Genomic DNA, 21,656 nt, shown 5'->3' on the forward strand with positions numbered 1-21,656 from the left:
AGCAGCGAGTCCAGAGCCATGGCAGGGCCAGGGGCTGAGAGCAGGTCTGCCCCGGTCCCAGGCCCCGCTGTGTGTGTGGGCAGGTGAGCCAGAGCTTAGGCTCCCGTGGGCTCCAAACGCAGTGGTGGTATTGAGCCCCAGTCTGTGGGGTCAGCTCCGGGCAGGCAAGGTGGTGGCCAGCGTGGAGGGCCACCATGGGGCCACCGCGAAGAACGGTGGCGCTGAGATGGAGCGCCAGCCTGGGTGAGCTTGGGCGAGCTGCCCAGCCTCTATGTGGTTCCGTTTATTTATCTGCAGACTGGGGGTGCTGGGGGGACTTACTGGCATAGCAGAGAGCACCCAGCACGGTCAGCCTCAGTAAGTGGTGGCCAGCCTGCGCCCTGCACACACTGGTATTGACCACAGTGGCCACACCGGGCTGTGCTTTAACCAAACAGGGGCTCTGGCAGGGCACAAGCAGGCCTTCCCGAAGGGCATGGAGGCCTTCTCAGAAGGTGAGAGCCGTGGGGAGCACAGGGACAGGGCGTCTGAGGTCCCACCAGGCGTGCAAGGCCGCCCTCCTGCTGCTCTGTGCCCTGCACACGCAGCCCTGTCCCTCGCTCCCTCTCCCAGATGGCTGGTACCTCCGAGTGAGTGCTTCCCCCCGTGAGAAGGGAAGGAGCCTGTAAGTGAACGTACAGCCTGGAGGCTGCAAGCTTATGTGCCCCTTTCCAGGGGGTTAGGTTCTAAAGGAAGCCTGAGAAGGTAACGCGTGATGTGCAGACACAGTGCTGGCCCTGGGACAGTGGAAGGTGGGTCCCGATCCAGCGGCCATCACACCACGCGTGTGACGTGGTATGAGCCAGCCGGGCTCCCAGGGACGATGTCCCTCCTCCTCTCCCTGTCTCTCCTGGAGCCCCCAAGGGCTGAGGTTGTGGGGAGAGAGAGATTTGGGGCCTCTTCCCTCAGGGCACCCACCTGTTGGTGATCAGGCTTATGACCTCCAGGAAAGCGAGTTCTAGGAGCACCTTCTCCTTCTGGTCCAGGAAGTACAGCCCCTTCCAGTTAACAGCCAAGATCAGCTGAGTCTTGGGCAGTCGGGGGCCTGGCGGAAGGAGACGGAAGTGTGAAGCCTGGGCTGGCCCGAGGTGTGGGCCCAGCGGCACCCTCGTACCCGGTCAGACACCGTTACCTGAGAGTGTGGTGACTTCAAATAGCCGGGAGAAGAGCAGCGGCCACTTCAGGCAGGCGGTGTTCACCACCTGCTCTTGCACGGCCAGCGGCGTGGTCTGCTTCTGGGTGTATGGGGCCTGCTCGGAGGACACGGTGACGTGTCACCTCCATCGCTCATCATCCCCACCTAACTGCTCACCCAGCGCCCAGGGTGCTCATTTGCTCGATCATTCTGGGAGGCCTCTGCCTAAAGGCAGGCCAGTGCCGGCGAGGGCTGGGTGGGAGGCTCTGGGGGGCGGTCTTGAGAAGGAAGGGAGGCTTTCCCCTCCTTGGCATCAGAGCTCCAGAGGCTGTAGGGCCAGGCTCCTGCCTCAGCCTGGAAGCCTGTGAGGGTCACGTGCAGGTGTCTGCGGGCCCCTGTCTGCAGGCCCCCGTCTCTCGCCAACACTGGCCTCAAGGGGCTGCATGTTGCCCCGTGCCCAAGGCCAGCCATGGTGTGTGTGTCTGTGTGTTGCTGGTGCCCCTCTCTGCCTCTCTTCTGCGGAGCTCTTCGTCTGCACATTCGGGAGGCGTCTTTCAGGGTCCTCGGCTCTTCCCCACCTTCACCCTTTCCTCTCCCCATCTCACTGCTCTCTGCTCATTGCTGGCTGTAACATCCAACTGAGCTTTCTTGTTAGTTTATTGAATAAAATGTTATTTCTCTGGTTCCTACTTTAAAAGGTGGTTGGGTAACTTTCAGATACTGGATTGGGGGATGTCAGTTGATACATCCGACCTGAGACCTGGCAGTATGCAACGGGTGGCAGGGATTTTAGAGGAGTCACACGCTCTGAAATCCCTTTTCTAGAAATTGATCCTGATGAAATAACTGGCAAACGTAGAAAAGCTGTATCTACAAAGAGGTTCACCTTGCTGTTTTAACAGTGAAACATGGGGCATGACCTTACCATTCATCAGTAGGAATCAGTAAAGTGAATTATAACTCATGAATACAGTACTATGCAGCCCTTAAAAACAGAGATCGGTATTGAGTGACACAGAAGTAGGGCCGCAAACTATTAAGTGAAGTAAAGAAGCATGTTTTAAAGTTATCTAACGATAATCCTATTTTTATTTTTTAAAAAGGTATGTTTTGGGCTTCCCTAGGGGTGCAGTGGTTAAGAATCCGCCTGTCAATGCAGGGAACACGGCTTCGAGCCCTGGTCCAGGAAGATCCCACATGCCGCGGAGCAACTAAGCCCGTGTGCCGCAACTACGGAGCCTGCGCTCTAGAGCCCGTGAGCCACAGCTACTGAAGCCTGCGTGCCTAGAGCCCGTGCTCCACAACAAGAGAAGCCACTGCAATGAGAAGCCTGCACACTGCAAGGAAGAGTAGCCCCCGCTCGCCGTAACTAGAGAAAGCCCATGTGCAGCAACGAAGACCCAACACAGCCAAAAAAAAAAAGGCGTGTTTCTCTCACTCCAATCATATGCATGTCTCCGTTGTGTACATGTGAATAAGGCAGTCTAGAAGGACACAAGCTTAAGAGGGATGAGCTCTTTGATGTGACATTATTGGTGATTTCCCTGTTGTTTTTGTATTTGTCTGTATTTTCTGGTTTATTTGGTAATGCCCAGGTTTTAAGTGTTTAATGGAAAAAAATCAGTGAAACTATGTCCACTTTGGAAAACGTGTGGTGTGAATTTCCTAATTCTTTACTCTCACCCCAACTGCCCCTTCCCAAATTACGAAGCCACTTCTCACTCATGTTCATCTGGGGTTGTGTGCATCTCTTGTTCCCCTCCGTCTCGTACTAGCCCTGAAATGTCCGTGGTCTCTCCCCTGTAAACACATCCACTCAGGCTGGGAAACAACAGGAACTAAGCGACAGGGCTTGCTTCCCCAAATTCCCGTTCAAGCATTGTCCCCACGGGACACTAGCCACTGCCTGTGGAACAGAACGCATGTGGTCAAGCTTGTGTGGGGAACATTGGGCAGGACAATCTGGCTTCTGTCCTGCAGGACTTCTTAGAGCCTTTCCTAAGGGCTGTGCACTGTGACACCGAAGAGCAGGAAAGACCAAGCTGCATCCCCTGCCGCAGGCGTACAGGACCCTTGTCTACGGACCCACTTTGAGCACCTCCTCCTGTGTTGCCAGAATGGAAAGCGTGTTGCTTGGTCATCCTCCCTGCCCTTCTCCGCACTTGGATGGTCCCTGCTGCCACTCCCCCGGGGCTTATCCCCCTGCCACTGGGCTCTCAACCCCTGACAAACAAGCGCCATGTTGCCTTCGTATTTCCCACTGCCTATCGTGTTCTTTTTTGGCCCCCAGTGCAAGTTAATGCAGGGGAGGCATTAACCAAAGGCTTGTATCCTCAGTAACCCCCCGTGCACAGCTCTCCTGCAGCAGCTGCACCAGCCAGCCAAGTCCTCAGAGATGCCTTTGCACCCTCAGGCCACGCTGCAGAGCAAAGCACCCTATGAGGAAGGAGGCTCTGACAGAGGGCCGGGTTTGGGACAGCCCTGTGGGGAGGGGAAGAGAGACAGGGGGACTGACTCAGACAGGCTGTCTTTGTCCCTTCTTGGGGTGGAAGTTTAGGAGCAGCAGAAACCTCCGCTGGTGCAGGTGATCCCGAGAACATGAGTGGGTGTTGGGAGATGCAGGTAGAGGCTAGGGGATGAGGCTGTGAGCCTCCGGGAGCCACCTTCACTTGGTGCGGGCTGACCAAGCAGGGGTAGAAGAGGGGCAGCCCTCCCTGCTGTTCAGAGCCAGCCCCAGGCACACAGGGCCCAGCAAGGGGACACCGTAAGGCTTGGGGCCAGGATGGGGCCTCACACGGCGGGACTGGTGCCGAGGCAAGGGCGCGCTCGCGGTCAGCAGCTGGGGATGCCCTCCCGCGCCGGAAGGCCAGGGCCCAGCCCGACACTGCAGTGGAGACCAGTGCAGGGCTGAGCTGCCCTGACCTATGGCAGGATGCAACCGTGGAAGGAGGAGGGAAGACGGAACGGGCCTGTCAGAGGGAGTGGACCTGAGCGAGACTCTTTAAACCTGAAGAGACAGGGCTCTGCTGAGCGGCAAGTTAGTCTCCCAACCCCCCATGAGTGGGGACTCGTCACGGGGTCTCCATCCGCTCTACACGCCCCAGGGCCCCCATAAAGAGCTGCACAGCCCGAGTGCACAGGCTCTGGGGAGCTGACCTCGGCGAGGGCGGCGGTGACCAGGCTGGCCCACTTCTCTGGGGGCTTGGTCCTGTAGAGCTTCGCGGGGACACAGCTGGGCAGCAGCTCCTGGACGGCCTGGCTCCTCACCGAGGCGCCGAGCTGCACGGCGCAGCACTGGGCCAGCAGTTGCACCAGCTCTTTCTCCTGCACAGCCCGGGGGACACACAGCGGGGGGAGGGGGGCGTTGAGAGCCCACCCTCCCCCAGGACGCTCTCGCCCCGGCGCAGCAGAGGTGACCAGCCACCTCCGCCCCTCCCCCAACACGGCAGAACCTCCGCGGGCCCCGACTGGGCCCCGACGCGGGCTGGGCTCCGGCTGGCTGGGCTCCCAGCAGCCTTGGCCTGAGCCCTGCGGGGCCTCTGCCTGAGGACAAGGGGGGATCCCCTGTGCCCCTCTCTCAGTCCTCCGGAGCCAGAGAATGTGTGGGAGGGAGCTCTGAGGCCTGGGTGGAGCCCCAAACACTGCTGTCTGAGTGGGGTGAGTGTGGGCGAGGCCTTCACCCTGTCTCCCCCAGTCCTCACTGAGCAAAGGTGACCAGTGGCCACCCCTGTATGGCCTCTGCAGGGCTCATGTGGGTGGAAGCCTGTGTAAGGCCCCAGCATGCACAGCACAGAGCAGGGTTCCTGCTCCAAGCAGCCCAGGGCTTCCCGGGAGACCAGAACCTTGCCCGGCCACCCAGCTGCCTGCCCTCCGGACCCCCTTTTCCCCTCACCCCTGCCTCTCCCTGCCCATTGCCCCATTCCAGGCAGGCCTCCAGGGCTGCCATGGCTGCCTCCGACCGCCCAGGGCAGCACCCTCCGATTCAGGCCCGGGAGGTCTGCACCCACTGAACAGGTGCAGTGCTGCCCTAGGGCTTCCGGTGCACAAGCTCCCTTCCCTCGAGTCTCACAAACATACAGAAAGCTCAGATAACTCTGCACTTTCCAGATGAGGGCCAGAGGCTCAGAGAGGTGACCTAAAGTTCCAAGGTCACACTGCCAGGAAGAGGCACAGGTGGGACCTGAACTCAAGTGCTGGGGCTCCAAGGCCATGTTCTTGACCCCCAGGCCCTGCTGCCCCATAAGCAGCTGCGTGGTGAGGCCAGGTGGGCTCGGGGCTGATGGGAGGGCTTCCCCACCTGCTGCAGGTGCCCCAAACCCCAGCGGCTTGAGCAAACCTATGGCTGAGGGACGAGATGGAGGCGGCCGGGCAGGGACAGCTGCGCCCAGAGGGGCCCAGGGACCTGCACTGGCGGACGCACCCCCGGGCCCGCTCCTCTCCCCTGGCCGTCTGCCCTCCAGCTCCCCACTGCCATCCCTGGTGGCCGCAGCCCAGCTGCCCTTGCTCTGTCCCCGCCGCCCCTGCGCTGGAACAGGGCGCTTCCTCAGGCTGTCTGATGGGTGGGTCTTCAGGGCCCTGACGGCCACGGTCCCCTCACCTTCTCGAAGCTGTACTCGCCGGACCGGACTCCGTGGAGGACTTGGTGGTAAATGAGGCGGGTGCTGACCGGGTCCTCCCGGGAGTCATGCCACGGGGTGAAGAACTCCTTCCGGAAGTAGAGGCGCCAGGGCGCCTGGCGCTCGCTCTCGCCCCTCTCCCGGGCCAGCTGCTCACACTGGGCCACGGCATCCATCACGTGGTCGCGCCCGCTGCCCAGGGACCAGAACTGAGGCCAGAATCGGGGCGGCAGGGGTGAGTGACTGCTGCATGTCAGGCTGCCCCACCTGCCCTTGGCACACGGAGGACAAGAGCCCGCTGGACGCCCGAGGGACTCCTCCCCATGTGGCGTGGACTGTCAATCACCCCCCCAACACTGTCCCCCCCGCCCACAGGCGGCACATGCCCACGTGACGGGGTCGGAACACTCTGATTGGTTGGTTGGCGTGAGCACGTCTCGGTCTGAGGCTGTGAGCATGGGCGTCAGGGCATCTGGGGGGCGCGACGATGTGGGGTTCAGGTGGGGCAGTGCTGGTGTGACCTCCGCATTGCTACATGGGAGTCTGAGCTCCCAGCGTGGGGGGCTTGGAGCAGGATGTGGGGGGGGGGACCTACCAGTGTGCCTGTGACACCGTCTGGGGCCGAGGTACAGCCACTGGGCTGAGCGCATGAGTGTTGGGGCAGGAGGGCAGGTTGCCTGGTTAGGAGGCATGTCTGTGAGCGGGAGTTTGTGTTCGTATCTGTGTTTGGCAGCCGGCAAGGCGAGCGGTGGCTAGGCTGATAGGCGGGTGGTGGATGGGACCCCCTGGCCAGTACCTTGTCGTACACGGCAACCTGCAGGGAAAAGCCCACGTGGTCGCTGAGGCCCTGCTTGTGGGCGATGTGCAGGCAGACTTCCCGAGACGTCGAGGCTGAGTCCACCGAGACGGTCAGGCTCTCTCCAGTCGCCAAGGTCACATGGATTGGGACGCGCTTCTTGGACTTGACAGCCTGGGGACAGACGAAGACTCAGGTCCTCTACCCGGGAGGCTCCTGGACTCAGCTGCCGGCGCTGGTGCTCCCGGAACCCTGGCATGGGAGGCCGGTCCACCATCCCCTCTTCTCAACACGCTGCCCCTGCTGGCTCATCCCCGTGGGTTCCAGGGGGAGGAGCCTTCTGAAGCCCCACCCGGTTCGGCAGGGAGTTAACAGAAGTCCTGGCCAACGGACATCTGCTACTGAACTGACAGACTGGGCCAGGGCCGCGCCCAGGGACCACAGGCACAGAAGGCGGTGGACGGGCCCGGAGTGCACACTTCCTGCCGGCAGCCCCATGAGCTGGAAGAGCCATGACGGCTGGCACCACCCCACATGGACGGTCTCACGCCCCTACCTGCAGCTCCAGCCAGGAGGGCGGCTCCGTGCGCACCCCGTTGGCACAGGTGCGTCTCAGGCGCTCAGCACAGAAGGGCCCGTAGCCGACTGGCCCTTGACCAATGAAGTTCAGCAGATACTGGTGGGCGAGGAAGGGAAGGGGACGAAGACACTTAGAATAGAGGACACTTTCTACTTACTGTCCAGATTCTAGAAACTGTGATACTAATTGTAACTACGGATGTTGGATGTGTTAACTGACCTTACTTGGCAATCATTCTGCAATACACACCTATGTAAAATCATTACACTGTACACCCTACACTTGAACAATGTTATATGTCAATTATATTTCAGTAAAACTGGAAAAAAATTTTAAATGAAAATAAAAATGATAATAGTGTTGGCAAAGGTGCATTGACACGGGGCTCTCACACTGTGAGAAGAAATATCAATCGCACGGCATTTCTGAGGAGTCATTTGTCAATATGTTTTAAATAGTACATAGTTTAAAAATGTACATACTCTTCAACTTAATAATTCAAACCTGATATGATAAAGGGAGATATATAGGTTTTTTTGCTTTTCATTTTTTAAATTTATTTAGTCTTTTGGCTGCATTGGGTCTTCGTTGCTGTACATGGGCTTTCTCTAGTTGCGGCGAGCAGAGGCTACACTTCGTTGCGATGCGTGGGCTTCTCATTGCGGTGGCTTCTCTTGTTGCAGAGCACGGGATCTAGGCACGTGGGCTTCAGTAGTTGCAGCACGTGGGCTCAGTAGTCATGGCACACAGGCCCTAGTGCATGCGGGCTGCAGGAGTTGTGGCATGGAGGCTCAGTAGTTGTGGTGCATGGGCTCTAGGGCGCATGGGCTTCAGTAGTTTGGTGTGTGGGCTCAGTAGTTGTGGTTTGCTGTCTCTAGAGCACAGGCTCAGTAGTTGTGGTGCAGGGGCTTAGCTGCTCCGTGGCATGTGGGATCTTCCCAGACCAGTGCTCGAACCCATGTCCCCTGCATTGGCAGGCGGATTCTTAACCACTGTGCCACCAGGGAAGTCCCTATAGTTTTTAATCATAGTGTTATGGTGATGGTGTTTATGGTGATGGGCAATCGGAAGATGGATCTTAAGTGTCCATCAATGAGTGAAATACGTGCTGGGACAGCACTAACAGATGGCATTAGCACTGCCATTTGGGAACAGGTTATGACATGAGAAGACACATAAGATAAGTGAAAGCTGCAGGAGAGCCGATGTTCAAAATATGTTTGATAAGATGCTGAAACAAAGCATTGAAAACTTTTTTGTCTCTCAGAGAGATTCTTTGAGGAGATGCAGCCTGGAAGGGTTTACTGGTGTCAAGGGTGGCCCAGGGCCTAGGGCAGATGGCCAGGGTGACCACACTTCCTGCTGTCCCTGAAGGGACAAGAGGTAGTGATATTGTTTTCTATGTGATTCCAAGTATGACCCTATCACACCACAAAAGGCCAGGAATTGTAATGGAAGTTACCTCTGGGTGTGGGGATGACTTTTATTTTCTTTCTAGATTTTCTTCATATCCTACATATTACTTTTTTTTATTTGCGGTACGCGGGCCTCTCACTGTTGTGGCCTCTGCCATTGCAGAGCACAGGCTCTGGACGCGCAGACTCAGCGGCCATGGCTCACGGGCCCAGCCGCTCCGCGGCATGTGGGATCTTCCCGGACCGGGGCACGAACCGTGTCCCCTGCATTGGCAGGTGGACTCTTAACCACTGCGCAACCAGGGAAGCCCCCTACATATTACTTTTATCATCAGAACCAAAAGGTATATTAGAGTAGCAAAGGCTGGGGCCTCCAACACTTGAAAGCACCTCCCTTGTTAGTTCTAAGGCCTAGAGAGAGATGCTGCAGCCAATCTCTGGTTGGTGCTCACTCCTCAGACCCCTTTGCCTTTTCAGTGCCCACTGCACCCATTGATTGTCTCATTGTCTCCTGGTGACTGAGCCCAGGTAAGATGACTCTGCAGATCCTGATTAGAGGTTGGAAGGAGCATCCTTTTTTGCAGACGGGAAACTGAGGCTCAAAGAAGCCCAGGCACTGATACCCATCCTGGCCTGCAGTAGCAGGAGAACTGGGCCATGCATGCGTCAGGATGTCTGGACCTGCTCCAGGGCCCCGGGCCCACCCGTGCTGCCCCCGCCTTCAGCCCCTGCCCCCGACCCTTCCCACCTTCATGAACCTTTCGGAGGGCGGGAAGCAGCCCAGGCACAGGCCAAGCAGGATCCAGCCCCGGGCCAGGCTGCTTGTTTTGTAGTTCTCCGAGAGCTGCTTGCAGATCTGGCAGTAAATCTCGTCCCTAAAAGACACGGAGCGCTGGGAGGCCAAGCAGGGGGCTGGCTCTGGGGGAGAAGAGGAGACCGGGGCACAGGGGCACACAGCTCCTTCTGCACCCCTAGGGGCAGACATGTCTGCAGGGGGACCTCCAGCCTCCTCGCCTCCAATTGCTTTTGCTGCACACCCTCACCTCCTCACATCCAGGCCCACTGTGGACCCTGTCATCTCCCAGGACTGTGCTCCCTCCAATGTCTCCCCAGTGGGCTCTGTAGCCCCACTCCTTTTTTTTCCCCCTTAATATTTATGCATTTATTTGGCTGTGCTGCGTCTTAGTTGCGGCACACGGAACTAGTTCCTGAGCAGGGATCGAACCAGGGCCCCTGCATTGGGAGCGTGGAGTCTTAACCACTGGACCGCCAGGGAAGTCCCTCTGCACTCCCGCTCCTGATAGCCCTTGTTTCCTGTCTTCCCAAGGCCTCAGCCCTCCGCCCTCCCAGTCAGTCATCTCGGCCCCTTGGGCCTTTGCTCCCGCCCTCACCCACTCTGCTCACAGCACCTTGACTCTCCAGCTGTGGGTCACAGCTACAGGGAGGGCCGAGGGGTCTCCAGCCAAAGCCCTGCTCCTAGTAGATCAGCCCAATCTGATCTGTTCCTTTCCCCAACCTCACAGTTATTTCAAACCTTTCCCTCTGCCTAGAGGTCCTCCCCCTTCCCCTGAATGCAGCACCCCCCACCCCGCCACTGCAGGGAGGAGAGTGGGGACTTCGAGGGAGAACCCCTCAACTCCTCACCTCCTGATCAGTTCCCATTCCCACAGGCTCATGAGCCTCTCTTCTCTGTGTCCTCTTGGGGAAGGGGCTTTCCTCCACTCTTCCCTGCTGACTCAAGCCTCTATCAACTTATAAAAGTGTCACATTAGCCTCTCCAACCTCACACATCCAGAGACCAGCATCTTTCCCCTAATTACACAGCGGTATGCTCCTAAATGTTTAACAACCAACTCTTCTGGGGGAAAAAGCCCTGAAATTCATTGCATTTGCCAATTTCTGTGGTGTAAATATTCCCACCAGTGCTGATTTCAAGCTACCAATGTCACGTTGCTGACCACAGAGTTCAGAGGAGATGTGCACGGCCAGCTTTCCTGGGCCAGTACAGTCAGTCCCAGCAGACCTCCTCCTTCTGTAGCCTCTGCAGGCACTGCCATCAACCACTCTCCCAGATGGGAAATCTGGGGGCCACCCCAGACTCCACCCATCAGCCACCACATCCTACTATCTGTCTCCTGGAAAATTTCTCTGTCCCCTGCTCTCCACTTCTGCTCCCTGGGCTCCCTCATCAGCTCTGCAGCAGCCCTCTCCTGGCCTCCCACCCCCAGGCTCCATCCCTCCATGTCATTGCCAGGAAGATCTTTCTGGAAGTCATCTATGATCACGGTCTTCTCCTAAAGCTTTTCCCTGTGCTCTAAGGATTGAATTCAAACTCCGGGCCCCAGCTGGGACAAATCATCCGGAATTCCAGACCCTCAGGCTGTTTCAGAACTCTGTGACCCTGATCACCCTCTCCCTCTGTCTAGCGAACACCCCTCCTCCTTCCCACCCCACCTGGCCCTACTCTTTTTCGGTGCCCCCACTGGATCACCACCTTAGCACAGGCAGTTATTGTGGGTCTCCGGGTCCTCCCATGCTCCCCCACTAAAGGATGGGCTCCTTGAGGACAGAGACACGTTGCCTTCATCTCTACATCCCCAGCCCACAGGCCAAGGCCTGGCCCTGAGCAGGTACTTAATAAACATTTATCAAACGTGTGGTTGGATGTGAAGTGGGGCATTTGCTTTGTCTTGGAATTTGGCTAAGACTCCAAAGCCAAGGATAAACAGGTGATAATACTCAATATTCTAAAGAGATACACTCTTGTAGGATTTACGAAAAGATGGCAGAACCAGTCCAGCCAGCACGCCATCTCCAGCCTGCATAAAGGAAGGTGAGAAATTTGAAAGGTGATTCCTGGAAGCGACTTCATGGGAGTAGAGAGATCTCTGGCTCATCTTCACTACATCTAAGCGAGGGGGAGTGAGGGGGGACCCAGGAGAACTGCTAATGGAGATGGGGACTGTCTGCTAGAGAAGGGACCCATCTCACTCCCCATCTGAGGCATGATGAGCCCCAGCAGCCCATTGGACCACCCCAGGGTATTGGAATGGGGCATGATGACAGAGCTCTTGAGAGTGCTTTGTTTGTGTCCCCTGGAGATACAAGTTGGGGGTCTCCATGAACAAGAGACTAGTGTCTGCTTCCTGCTAGAGAAGTCTAAGCCACCCTTGATGGGCAAGATGGAGAAAGAACAGTCAAGAGCTGAGAACTGCACTTGTACAGTTTGGTGGGGCAAGCGTGGATGGGTGTCGGTTGACCAAGAGGAGGCCATGGAAGGAGCTGGGCTTCAGGCATCTTGCTGGGATCCACACAAGCAGGCCAACCATCATTCCAGAGGGTCCCAGTGGTTAAGAGGCTGTGGTATGTTCCATTAGGGTCTAGAGATGACAGAGAACCTCAAGGGATCCCTGAGACAGTGTTGGCCCCAGCTGGGGTCAGGACTGTGCGGAAGTGCCTACAGGGTATCTGAAGAACCCACAATCATCTTATATGGGTCTGCCATGTTGGAGGGTGTGGTGGCCAGTGAGGACTAACCATGAGAGAATTACCAGTAGAACCAACTAAGTTGGAAGAGTTGCCATGTTAGTGTCATGCAGGCAGCTAAAACGCTAGTCCTACTGGCTTGAAGAACCAGAAGACAGAGTTTGGGTACCCACAGAAGTTGAAAGTGAAAAGAGAAATCCTGTAATGAAGACAGCCAAAGAAGAGGAGTCCTACATTTTGCATATAAAATCTTCCTGAATCTCTGGCTCTCCCTTGATCTACACATGTGTGGGGAAGACTCCAGGTAGTCCAGCAAAGGCTAAAATAACTGAACAGGGTTTCCAGGTGCTGCTCACCAAAGGGAGGCAGAGTTTGAATCCACCCAAGTTAATTGTCTGCCAAAATGAAAAGTCAACACTCTCTGAAGGAATACAACAGATTCCAGAGTCTCTAAACATATCATCCCCAAATGTCTAGGATACAACCCCAAAGTACTAGATTTCTGAGAAAATAACAGTCAGGTACTGGACATATGAGGAAACAGGAAAACATGACCATTCTCAAGAGAAAAGGCAATCAGTGGAAACTGGCCCCAAGATGAACCAGATATTGGATTTATCAGAAAAGGTTTAAAAACTACCATAACTGTGCTCAAAGATGTAAAGGACACTATGCTCATAGTGAATGAACAAACAGGATATCTTGGCAGAGAAACAGAAACTATAAAAAAGAACCAATTGCAAACTCTAGAATTGAAAAATATAACATCTGAAATTTAAAAAAAAATGTTGGATGGGTATAATAGCAGACTGGGGAACACCAAAGAAAAATCACTGAATGTGAAGATAGATTAATAGAAACTATCCAATCTAAAGAACAGCGGAGAAAAAAAGAAAGCAGGGATGAACAGACCCTCAGGGATGTGAGGGATAATATAAAAGTCTTCCATAGGTTTAATTAGAGTTCAAAGGAAAAGAGAGAGAGAATGAAGTAGAAAAAAATATTTGAAGAAATAATGCCCCAAATTCCCCCAATTTGGTTAAAAATAATAACTTAAAATATGTGAACCCTTGAGATACAGTAGTCTGTCCCTGAAAGCAGTATACATGGTTCTTTAAATTTCTATAAAAACACAATGCCTGTAAAGCAAATTGTACATAAAGTAAAATATATATAACATAAATGAGGGACTTGCCCATTTAAACGGACTTGCATTAAAGCTGGTTATCAAATGAATCACCAGCCCATGATGAATTTGTCTTCCTAAAACTGGGTTTCACCCAGGGGTTTTAACCCAGAGCAAATAGAGAACCCTTGATGATAACGTCTGCTGTCCTGAGACCCAGGCTGCAGGCCCCAAGGTAGGGAGCAGGACAGGGCTGCAGCCATGGGCTGAGAGCCAGTGAGGGGTCCCATGTTCTGAATGGGGTGCTACGGGGGTGGGGACTGACCTGAGGCTGGGCCGCAGGATGGCATAACCCACAATGAACTGCACCTTCTCCAGATTGGACATGGGTCGGTCTGAGATGGGTTCGTCAGGATCAAATGCCTCTTCCCTGATATTCAGCTGGCTGGCCTCCTTGAAACCCAAAGGCGGCAGTCAGGACAGCTGAGATTCTTCCCATTTGCAAAGGAGGAAACCGGGTGAAAGCCTGGAATGCTGCCGCAGGCCAGCCAGCGGGTGGCAGAGCTGGGAACAGGCCCAGGTCCCCTGTCCCTGGGCTCACCTGGCCCGTGACCCTGGAGGACTGCTTCAGCTTCATGGAGGAGATGTCCTTGGTCTCTCTGTCCCTGCGGTTGGGCCTCTGTGGATGGAGACAGTTCTTGAGGGATGGTGAGCTGGGGTAGCACCTCCCAATCTGACCTAACAGTGCCTAGGGTGGGGCTAGTCTCCAGATCCCCCAGCCATTTCCCAGCCGATTGACAAAGCGCCGAGCAGCCCCTCATCTTGACCGAGCTGTGCAACACTGACAGGTGTGCATTGCCATCCTCACAGCTGAGTGAGGAAACAGAGGCGAGGGAAAGTGAGAAACTGGACAAAAGCTGCTCGGCCAGTCACCCGCCCTCTGGGAGGGCTCAGGACTGTCCTGATTCCAAAGCTTGGACCTCTCGCCAGCCAAGTGGGCTGGGTCTGAGCCCAGGTGCCCAAGACAGCCCCAGGCTATGGTCATTCTCTGTGACAGTTTGGTGGATGAATTGGAACACACTCCACCCACTGCAAGGTAGGGCTTTCCCAGAGATGAGAAGATTCTAAGCTGCGGGGCCTGGTCTGGGTGGGGAGGGGTCTGCCCCCAGCCATCGTGATCTGCTGGTCTCCTTAGGCAGGGGTCACACCCTGTCCTGATGGTGTCATGAGAAGTTGCTGCCAAAATTAGAGCTCAGTGTGGGACCGGGTCCAGGGCTGGGCACCAGCTTCTGGCTGGGCTAAAACTGGTTTGCCACACAGGGGACAAACATAAAACATGGTAGGCTGGCGGGCGAGGGTGGGCAAGGCTCACTCAGCCCACTGCTCCTCCTCGGGGGGCACATGGTGGGTGCTTAATAAGTGTGCAGGAAGGAACATTTGAGATCTGACCTCTGGGAAGCCAGTCCTCCCTGTGCTCACCTTCCAGAGGTGCCAGTGGCTGGACCGCCTCCCAGCATCCCCTCCCTGAGAGGTGGCCAGCCTCCAAGGTGGCCCCCAGTGGCCCTTGCCTCCTGACATTCTCACCCACCGTGGCATGTAGGCATTGAAGCTTCCTTCCTGCTGTCTCTCTGAGGTCACTCATTGTGGAGGAAGCATATGTGAGAACACTCGGGCAGCACCACGGAGAGGCCCAGGTGGCCAGAGCTGAGGTCTCCTGCCAGCAGCTATGTGAGGGAGCCATTTGGAAGCAGATCCCATAGCCCCAGTCGAGCTTGGAGATGACAGCTTGACTGCAACCTCACCAGAGACCTTGAGCCCGAACTAACCAGCTAAAAACTGTCTGAGATAATGAATGTGGGCTGTTTCAAGCTGTCAAATTTAGGGGTAATTTGTTACACAGCAATGAATGACTATTACACTCTGCAGAGCCCACATCACTAGAGGTCAGGGAGTCAGGGCTTGAGTTTGGGCAACTTCCATGTAACCCCTGGACCAGATCTGGCCACGTGATGCCAGGCTGCAGACTCCCTTAGATGTCTATGCAGTTGGTCTGCACACAGGACCTCACGGCTATCTGAGCTGAGGTATGGGGCACTGTGATATTGTGATTTCTAATAAGAAATATATATTTGGTCTTTGTCCCCATTACTGGCACAGAGCTCCTAAAACCCTTGGAATTTCCTATGATAAAGGTGTCTTTTTATGTTAATGAGGTGACTTTTGGAAAGCACCTAAGGGTGGGTCTGGTTGCCAGGGGACAAGGGGAGGGGGGAGGGGCGGGAGATTGAGTTCAGCTGGCTCAGCGGCCAATGATTTCATCCATCGTATCTATGTAATGAGGCCTGCGGAAAACCCCAAAAGAACAGGGTTCAGAGAGCTTCCAGGTTGGTGACCACTTGGAGATTTAGCGAGAGTGGTGCCTGGAGAAGACATGGAAGCTTCTTTTTTTTTTTCCTATTATTTATTATTTATTTTTTGGCTGCACCATGTGGCTTGTGGGATCTTAGTTTCCCAACCAGCGATTGAACCCAGGCCCTCAGCAGTGAAAGTATGGAGTCCTAACCACTGGACCACCTGGGAATTCTCCACAGAAGCGTCTTAATCTTTCCCCACACCATGCCCTATGCCTCTCTCCCATCTGGCTGTTCTGAGTTGTATCCTTTTATAATAAACCAGTAATGTAGTAAGTAAAATGTTGCTCCGAATTCTCTGAGCCACTCTCGCAAATTAAACCCAAGGAGGGTGTCGTGGGAACCTCTGATTATAGCCAGCAAATGGGGAACAATCTGGACTTGTGCTGAAGCAGCCAGCAAATGGGGAACAATCTGGACTTGTGCTGAAGCAGGGGTCATCTTGAAGGATGCAGCCCTTCATCTGTGGAATCAGACGCTATCTCCAGACAGATAGTGTCGGGATTGAGTTGAATTGTAGGACACCCAGCTGGTACTGCGAAGTCTTGGTGTGGGGAAAAATCCACATACATTGGAATTGGTGTCAGAATCAGAGGCAATCGTGGGACTCCTAATGCTGGTGGGCCCGAGTGCTATCACTGCTGTGTCATTCCTTTGGACTATTTTGGTTAATTCCACTAAGATGACATCATGAAACCAGGGCTTTAGGAAGGACTTCTGACCAAAAATGGATGTGAATTAACCTTCCATCAGAGGACAGGGCAGAACATGGGTAAGGAATTTGGTCTCTGAATTCAGCAGAATGGATTCAAAGCCCAGCTGTGTCACACATATTCACTGTGATCTGGGAACAAGTCACTTCACTTCTCAGTTCCTCTAGCTACAATAAACTTAATGATCCCTACCTTGTAAGGATGGCTCCACTGGAAATTAACTGAAGACAAGCAACTGGCACATAGCACGTCGCCAGTCAGTCATAACATCTGTTGTTAGTATTACTGTCCAATGTTCAGGTCAAGCCCAGTGTTCAGAACCTGGGAGATCCTCTCCTATGATGACTGTATGAATTCACAAAGTCCTGGGTGTGATGCCTGGCTCATGAGTCCCTGAGCGCCATTCAAGACTGAAAAGCCTCGGGGGCTGCTGGGTCCAGCAGGTGATGCTCGCTCCACGTCTTGCCTCCCCCTTCCAGTCCAGCTTCCGGGGCCTGGGGACCCCGGAAGGGAGTACGCCCTTTGTGCCCCCGCCCACTGCGCACCTGTGTGGGTCCGCCGTGTGCCGGAGGCTGGGCGCCGCTCTCCCTGCCCGGGGTGTCATGGGTCTGCCGCATCACCGAGCCACCACGCAGGGTGTTCCTGGCAAAGAGCACGGGCTCCGGGATGTCACCCATGAACCTCAGGATGATGTTCCACACAGCCAGGGCGGCCTGGGGAGATGGGGACAGAGTGCCCAGCTGGAAGCCAGCTCCACGCAGCGGGGAGCCCACAGAACCCCGTCCGTGCCTGGTTCCCGCTGAACCAGGGGGAGGCCTGAGCCACTAGAAACAAGAGAACCAGGTACCGAGCAGTCGGCATCCTCCTCGTGGTAAAGCAGAGGGTATCGGAGGGGCCGCCGGATGTGGGTGTGGCTGGCTGATTTCTGAAAGTAGGTCACGGCGAACTTGGGGAAGGTGTACTCGGCCAGGCCGTCTGCGTCCTCCTCGGGCTCCTCCATCATGGGGACCGTGTCCAGGTCAACCTCGGGTAGCTGCTGGGTCCTCTCTTCCAGATCCTGGGTGCCAGTGAGAGAGAGGGACAAGGGTCTGCTGTCCTTTCAGATGTGACCTGGCAGCGTGTGCATCTTTGGGGGCCAGGGAGCCCCAAGAAGGGTCTGTCTGGTTATTGACGGGGTGCAGAATTATCCACTGCCTCTTGTGTTGGGGACCTCCCCGACCCTCACCCTCGGTGGGCCCCTGGTGGGCTGCCGGGTGCTGGGCAGGCCTCGGTGTGAAAGCCCCAGGTACCTGGCACCCTCTGCCTGCAGACCTGGGCTCTCCAGACACCCCCCACTCCCTACCCGCTTCCTGCTTGCTTCTGTCAAATGCTCCTCCAGTGGAGGGGGGCCGGGCTGGCCGCACTGCACAGATGATTTGTGTTGGTGGGGGGGGGAGCCTGGGCGGGGGGAGGGGGAGGCATGAGCACCTTGGGGGGCCCCTAGGTCACTGGCCCAGAGCAGGATGCGGTGCGAGTCAATGGGACAGCTCCGGAGCTGCCCCCAAATCAGACACGCCCTCCTCCTGCCGTGCGCTTTCTACCTCGGGTCCCCAGGTCACATACTGCAGAGCGGCAGCCACCGAGGTGCTCTGTGACGGGGGCCAAACGCACGCGGGAAACGCTGCCCGATTGAAAGCCCAATGACATTCGCGCAGTAAGGGCTCTAGGAAGTCTTGCAGGTAAGAAACCTGCTCAACTTGAAAGGGTTTGACCACAGAGACCCTCGCTCCTGTTTCCCCTGCCTCTTCACCCAGGACCGCAGAACTCACTTCAACACCTACCTGCTCCATCGGCTCCCCGAGCTGAGTCTTGGCTTTTCAGGAAAGCCTAGAGGTTGGCCCCTAGACACAGCCCCCTTCGCCGCTGGGCCGGCAGGGCCTATCTTACCTCGATGTGCGGTGTGGCCTGGTCTTCCTGCCCGCCCATCAGGGAAGGCAGGAAGCCGAACACCTGTTCCACCATCTCCGTGTCGGTGACAGTGTCGTAGATGGACTTACGCTTCCTGCTGGGGACAGCGCTTGGGCTTTTCTGCTCTGCAGCAGGGATGACCAGCGGCTCCTGCACAGACACCCCGGGGGGGCCACGGTTACCACAGGCCCGGCTGGGGCAAGCCCCGCCCGGGAGCCAAATAAACCTCCTCCCGCCATATTCGTCCAAATCAATACATTTCCCTCTAAAATCCTAGGTTTTAAAAGCGACAGGGACTGGAGATCCACCAGCCTGGGCTTCTCCTTTCCCAGCGGATAATTAGAGGTCCAGAGAGGGGAGGTGCTTGCTTGTCCACACAGGGTACCACGCCAAAGCCCGAACACCCCCAGAACCTAGCTGCAAAACCCACTCAGGCCCACCTGGTCCCTTCACAAAGAGTACCAAGGCTCCCCTGGGAGGGGGCCCTGGGCCTGCCCGGGTCTGTGGCCCGTCCGGGGCCATGTGGGGGCAGGAACACGCTGCTGACATGTCTGGGGCTCTGCACTCTTTCTTGCTCTGGCCACTGTACTAGCACTGTGCCCCGTGGACCCATTTTCATCTACGGAGCGGGGGAAGACTTCATCCTAGGCCCTCTTTCCTTATCACCACTGCCAAACGAGCGAGTTCTGAGGAGTGAGGCTGTCTCAGGTGCTCTCCGAATGGAGGAACTGGGATCACGCAAGGGTGAAATTTCAAAACGCAGGGATACGCATCTCGGCGCCGCTCCCCTGTTCCCTGCCCTCCCACCTCTCTTGCCAGGACTCTCTTGAAGGCTCCTCTTGGTATTTCTTGGTATTTTGGGACCTGGAGGGGGCAGGAGTGTCTGACGAGAGCCCTATGTTGCTGCCCATTCCTTCCGCCTACCCTCCCTCACCTGGGCCCAGCCACCTCCCACCTGCCCGAGAGGGCAGTGACCACCTACATTGGCTTTCTGCCGCCGGAAGTTCCGCCGGACAGCTGCGCCCCTGGCGTACGCCTGGATGACCACCACTGCCCTCCTCTTGGCCTGGACCTGCTGGCGCACCAGGTAGCCCCTGCAGAGGGCTTGCAGCTGGACCATCCTCTGCCGCATGTCCTGGTACTGCTTTGCCAGCAGGTGGCTCCGGGCAATGGCCTGCAGACGTTGAAAACCCAGGAGGATCTGCGGAGGCAAGAAGGACGGGCACTCACAGAGAGGCCTGGGCCCAGCAGGGCACAGAGCAGAGAAAGGCCTTCCCGAGGGGACAGAGAGCAAGGGACAAGGTGTCCTCACAAATGAGCTTTACAGTTACCTGCTTTACGGCATAAGCGCTAGTGCTAAAATGTTATGTGCCTGTGAGTACAAGCATATTAAATGAGTTAGTTACACTTGTAAAGCAGTTAGAACAGAGCCTGGCATCAAATTAGTGCTAACGAAGTCTTTTTAAATGGCGTCAATAATAAAGTAGTTTCCTGGCAGTTCTACCAGTAACAGAGAACTGGCTTGTGTGTCACATGCGTGATACGATTCCAGAGGCCTTGCTTTTCACACCTGCAGCCAAGTGCAGCCAGCTTGTGTGGAGCTGGAGTACCTGTGTGGAGGCCTATGGCCGGCTCCATCAAGCTAATCCCTCAGGGATCTTGAAAATAAAGAGGAAATAATAAACTATGAGTACCTGCTTCTGTGCTGCAAACACACCCTAGGCCACAGCAGTCCCTAAGCCTCTGGGATGGCTCCTGTTGGCTTCTGAAAGACCAGCCTAACAGCTGCCAGGTGTGAGGGGTCATGCTTCATCTTACAGGTTTGGAAGTCACACAGACACACCTCCCAACTCCAGCTCTGCTGCTTACTGACTGCGTGCTCTTGGGGAAATGACTTAATTTCTCCATGCCTCGGTTCCTCGGCATACAGCGTTGGCTTAATAATAAATAAAATGGGGACTTCCCTGGTGGCGCAGTGGTTAAGAATCCGCCTGCCGATGCAGGGGACACGGGTTCGAGCCCCGGTCCGGGAAGATCCCACATGCCGCGGAGCAGCTAAGCCCGTGCGCCACAACTACTGAGCCGGCGCTCTAGAGCCCGCGAGCCACGGCTGGAGAAAGCCCGTGCGCAGCAACGAAGACCCAACCCAGCCAAAAATAAATAAATAAAATAAATAAATGTATTAAAAAAAAACTACACATAAGAAATTTAGGAAAAAAAAAAATAAATAAAATGCACACAGAGCAACAGGCCCCAAGGAGCCTTTCCATCCACGTCAGCTGCCAACGTGCCCTTGTGAGCACGGAATGAGGACAGGTGTGGGTCAGTTTTGCCGACGTGACCACGGCATGTCCCAACCACAGTCGCAGCCGTGACCAAGGCAAGCAGTCAAACAGGCCCCACAGGACACGGTTCAAGGTTGCTCTGGTTTGCTTGTTGCGCAGACACTCGTTAGCAGTGCCTGTGGTCAAGGAAAAAATGCTTGAAACAGAAAATAATCAATCCATTAACTTATCTGTTGCCTGGAAATTGGGAAAAAAAGCCACCATCTAATTTCAGAGCAGGACATCTCATTCTAGCCCTGGAGATGCCCCCAATTCTGCAGGAGAACGCTTTGAAACCTGCAAACTGTGTGACCGGACGCTATGCTAAGAAGAGTGTGTGGGGTGCTGAGGTCTGGATCCTGCCTGTGGCTGATGGGATGCTTCCTGCCCCAGCTCTCACAGTCATAAACAAACGTCAACATTCGTTTCTAATTGGACGGCTGCTCCCGCAGGCTCCGCCTCCCACGTGAGTGTCTTACCAGCTTGAAGTTCCTCCGGCTGTAGTTGCCTCTCCACCAGGCCTGGAGGGTCACAGCTGCCCGCCTCTGCCTCAGGAACTCCTTCCTAGAAGCGGAAATGCAAGTCAGTGGTAACAACCACAGACATTTTAAAGCCTTTGGGGGGAAAAACTGATTTTGAAGGAAGAGAGGAAATGAATGCCTACAATATTTCTTTTCCAGAAGCCTTTATAGGCTGAAAGACAGACAGGTTAGGAACTTAAAATCTACGGCCAACAACTAAATTTGTGAATGAGGACAGTTCAGTTCTCATTTATTTATTTAAATTGATCTTTTTTCTTTTTCTTTTCTTTATTTTTTTTGGCCACGCCACACAGCTTGCGGGATCTTAGTTCCCCAACCAGGGATTGAATCTGTGTCCCCTGAAGTGGAAGCGAGGAGTCCTAACCACTGGACCTCCAGGGAATTCCCGAGGACAGTCCAGTTTTTAGAGCGAGGAGAGTAAACTTCCTCATTTCCCCCAAAGATCTCTGAAGGGATAAAACCCATTTCCAACTTTTTCTTCGTTGTCAGGCTCTGCCCCCTCCTCTGGCCACCAGCCCAGGGGTTT

The 21,656-nt window shown here is 55.4% G+C and overlaps 1 protein-coding gene across 1 annotated transcript in view; it reads right to left on the bottom strand.

Annotated features, from left to right (window-relative positions):
- Positions 1-21,656, bottom strand: part of MYO7B (myosin VIIB) — a gene marked incomplete at both ends in the record, with an annotated part of 75,834 nt that overhangs the window by 10,154 nt on the left and 44,024 nt on the right. Inside the window, 14 exons of the mRNA XM_082841077.1 lie at positions 958-1,084; positions 1,172-1,289; positions 4,331-4,498; positions 5,772-5,999; positions 6,587-6,760; positions 7,143-7,262; positions 9,330-9,456; positions 13,519-13,646; positions 13,795-13,872; positions 16,863-17,030; positions 17,165-17,374; positions 18,244-18,414; positions 19,247-19,465; positions 21,068-21,152. Coding sequence (XP_082697203.1) covers positions 958-1,084; positions 1,172-1,289; positions 4,331-4,498; positions 5,772-5,999; positions 6,587-6,760; positions 7,143-7,262; positions 9,330-9,456; positions 13,519-13,646; positions 13,795-13,872; positions 16,863-17,030; positions 17,165-17,374; positions 18,244-18,414; positions 19,247-19,465; positions 21,068-21,152 — 2,121 coding nt within the window. The remainder of the gene's footprint in view (positions 1-957; positions 1,085-1,171; positions 1,290-4,330; positions 4,499-5,771; positions 6,000-6,586; positions 6,761-7,142; positions 7,263-9,329; positions 9,457-13,518; positions 13,647-13,794; positions 13,873-16,862; positions 17,031-17,164; positions 17,375-18,243; positions 18,415-19,246; positions 19,466-21,067; positions 21,153-21,656) is intronic.

The sequence above is a fragment of the Leucopleurus acutus genome, assembly GCF_964270905.1.
Source record: "Leucopleurus acutus genome assembly, chromosome: 6".
Classification (NCBI taxonomy): domain Eukaryota; kingdom Metazoa; phylum Chordata; class Mammalia; order Artiodactyla; family Delphinidae; genus Leucopleurus; species Leucopleurus acutus.